The sequence below is a fragment of the Etheostoma spectabile genome, unplaced genomic scaffold (genome assembly GCF_008692095.1).
Source record: "Etheostoma spectabile isolate EspeVRDwgs_2016 unplaced genomic scaffold, UIUC_Espe_1.0 scaffold314, whole genome shotgun sequence".
Lineage (NCBI taxonomy): Eukaryota > Metazoa > Chordata > Actinopteri > Perciformes > Percidae > Etheostoma > Etheostoma spectabile.
Genome location: NW_022605583.1, coordinates 723,941 through 727,020, shown reverse-complemented (window position 1 = coordinate 727,020; position 3,080 = coordinate 723,941). Strand labels below are relative to the sequence as shown.

General features: G+C 42.6%; 1 protein-coding gene across 1 annotated transcript; it reads right to left on the bottom strand.

The window, feature by feature from the left end:
• Positions 1–865: 865 nt before the first annotated feature.
• Positions 866–2,664, bottom strand: LOC116686113 (nanos homolog 1). Its single transcript, XM_032511063.1, has one exon. The coding sequence runs from the start codon at positions 2,520–2,522 to the stop codon at positions 1,839–1,841; it is 684 nt and encodes a 227-aa protein (XP_032366954.1). The 5' UTR covers positions 2,523–2,664; the 3' UTR covers positions 866–1,838.
• Positions 2,665–3,080: the final 416 nt, after the last annotated feature.

Here is a 3,080-nt window from a genome sequence, read left to right as displayed (position 1 = left end):
TTTTAGCAGGAGTGTTCCTTAGTATTTTAGCTATCAGCTGATTTTTTGTGCCCACAGCACCAAAGCAGATGGCTCTCAACACCACTTAGCGGCAGTGCTTCACTCCAAATGTGACACGGTTACTCACAGGAATCCACAGATCTCATTTTGAAAAGTTTCATCTAGAGCTTTTGTTACACATTTAACGATATAAGCCCACCAGCTGTTTTTATCTGCACAGAAAGAAGAATCTCTCCCCAATAAGACCTTTGAATACTCATAAATACCATTTAAAATATAGAAAGGAAAATCTTTTACTGTGTTTCTTGTTGGCCTATCTCTTAATACTAAAGTTTTATTTCAAATTTAAAAAGAACTAAATTACAGACCTATCAACAGGCAAACATGCCTGGACTTTAGGGTACAAGGAGCTGTTTTTAATTCCTGGCATTGAAGGATTTCCACAAGTTGTCAGTCCCAGATATGTGGCGTAACACACCTTCTACGTTTAGCATCAGAGCTGACTTTAAAAGAACTTCCTGATTTTCTCTCGCATTGCTAAAACCATTCCATCATGGATTATAAATGGTCTTGGCTCAGTTCTCATTCATTTACACACTCATTCCCTATTGATCCATTTTATTAAATAACCCAGTGCTCATATGGAAGTCCAATGATTGTTATCACTAGGTGGCGTATTTGCATCACATGTCAGTGGGACTATTTCACACAGCCATTCCAGCTGTCTTCAGATGAAAGACATGCTTATTCAGTCATGTGTGACAAAATAATCTTAACTAAAAAAAACACATATATTCAGTCATGTTATTGCAGCAGGTAGGCGAGTGATTGATGGCATATTAAAATCAGTTGCAGTCCCATATAGTCAAAGAAAAATGCAAATTACAAGTTTATTTAGAGTCATGTACAGTGAATATATTTCCCAATGATACATAAGGTAAAAATAAGTACATAAAACATTTCTATTGACAGATAAAAACTTTGGAATGTCAGGCTTTTCATTGCTAAAATTGTTCACCCCTTTGATACATTTACAAGAATTGCAGGAATATATTTCCACGTGAAAAAAAAAAAAATCAATTCAGCGTCTGTATTTTTGAACAATAAACTGAAATTATATAGCTTGGAGCTTCTTGGAGAACATGTAGGTGAACTGCGTGCCAGACCCACTGTTTTACATTCAGTTGAAATCTGCAAAATACTATATCCACATAAAATCACATGAAGAATATAAGACATCCAACATATAAACAATGCAGAAATTACCTTTAGGCTAGGTTTCAATACAAAAGTGTATTCCTTTGGTACAAAACATTTCTCTCAGAAAATAACTGTGCTTGATATAAAGAAGACTATATCTTGCATGGCCTGTCAGACTTCTTCCATCCAGGGCCAATGAACTATGGAACTAAACATTCATCTCATTTCAGGAGTGCTGAATATTCATTTATGTTGGCATCTCAAAAGCCCAGAGCAGCCCCGCTGACATGCACAGGGCTCTTTGCACTGGCACTGTGCTTCTTGAAACCCAGCAACTTCTGATTACAGTATGAAGGTGGTCATTCACAGGTCGATCTGTACAGTACTTTGGTTCATTTTATTTCACCAAGTCCTTAAGAGTGCTGGGGAGGGGTGTAAACTATGTGCCCATAGAGTAACAGGGTGACGAAATACATGACAAGTGAAGCAGACATACAAAAAAATCAATAAAATCTTCTATATCTTTTTTTTTTCTTTTCTTAGAATCTTTCTCTCCAGACTTGTTATGTGCATGAAATGGGGCAAACATGTCTCACATACAATTTACAGTGCAACTCAAACTTCATTCATCTCCTCGCTTAGAAGATTTTCAGCCTTTTCCCCATCGGTCTGCCTCCCTTCGCCACTCTCTGGCTCGCCTGGTCCCGGGAAAGCGGGCAGTACTTGATGGTGTGCGCGTTGTCGCCGTTAGCACTGCAGAGGGGACAGGTGTACGCCCGGAGGATGGGGCACAGGACTCTGCCGTCCGCCGTCTTCAGGATATGGGTCCCGTAAACTTCCTCCGGGGCGCCGTTATTCCGACAGAAGACGCACACCTTCGGTTCCGGCTTGCCCCTCTGAGTCTGTTTGCGCCTTCTGTCCATGGAGAGCAGGTCGAGGCCGGCGAAGCTGCCCCTGTAGGGGGGCGAATCTCGGTCTCCCAGCGGCGAATCACCAGCAAGGTGTTGAAACGGCCTGAGGAGTGAGAGGCGCTCCTTGAGATCATAGATGGAGATCGGCGGGGAGCCAGGGGCCGCGCAGCAGCAGTCCAAGGGTCCGTCGCTGTCCCGGCCGTGCCCAATTACGCAGGAGCAAACTGGGGAATCGTCCTCTAAGCCCAGGGTCGCTTTAAGGGACTCGGTTATAGAGTTGGGGCTGCAGGAAGGGCTGTTGATTTTATTTTTGGCGACAAGTGTCGACAGGCCGAGGTAGTCGTTCCAGAAATTAAAGGTGTTATTATAGGGAGACCGCGCGTCCAGGTAACCGCTGTCTAGGAAATCCATGCTGTCGGAGCTGCAGAGTTTAATGTCCACAGTGGCGAATAGGCGTTCGATGGCGTCAGCATGGATAGTGTATTGAGGTGATCTACTCTCTTCTCTCGCTGGGTCTAGAATGCAGAGCAGTCAACATGTAGGCGCTGATAAATCCCCCAGAATAAAAAAGGGAGGCGTGGTTTGGTTCAAGTTGATTATCTCTCTGGCCCCATAGGAGGGTCCACACAGCAGAGCAGGGAGTTACTGAGCTGAGAAAAAATCTGTTTCCCTCCCAGGATGTGACTGTTATCATAGAAAGAGTCTCTTTGTGTTGCAAGATAACTAGTTATCCTGTTGGTTGAGACAAACTGATTTTTTTTCTTCTTCTCAGAAGCATGTATTAGGTTGTTTTGATCTTGTGTTGGTGGTTTTTAAGAGAGAACTAAAAGAAAATATATTTTGCTTGACACCTGTGCTGTTGTTAGGTGGTTTCCCACTGTTGAATTTAACCCATAGCTGCCTTTGTGCGATATTGACACACATTTTGTCAGTGAGATTTGTGTTTTTTTTAATGTGTACTTAGAAAAC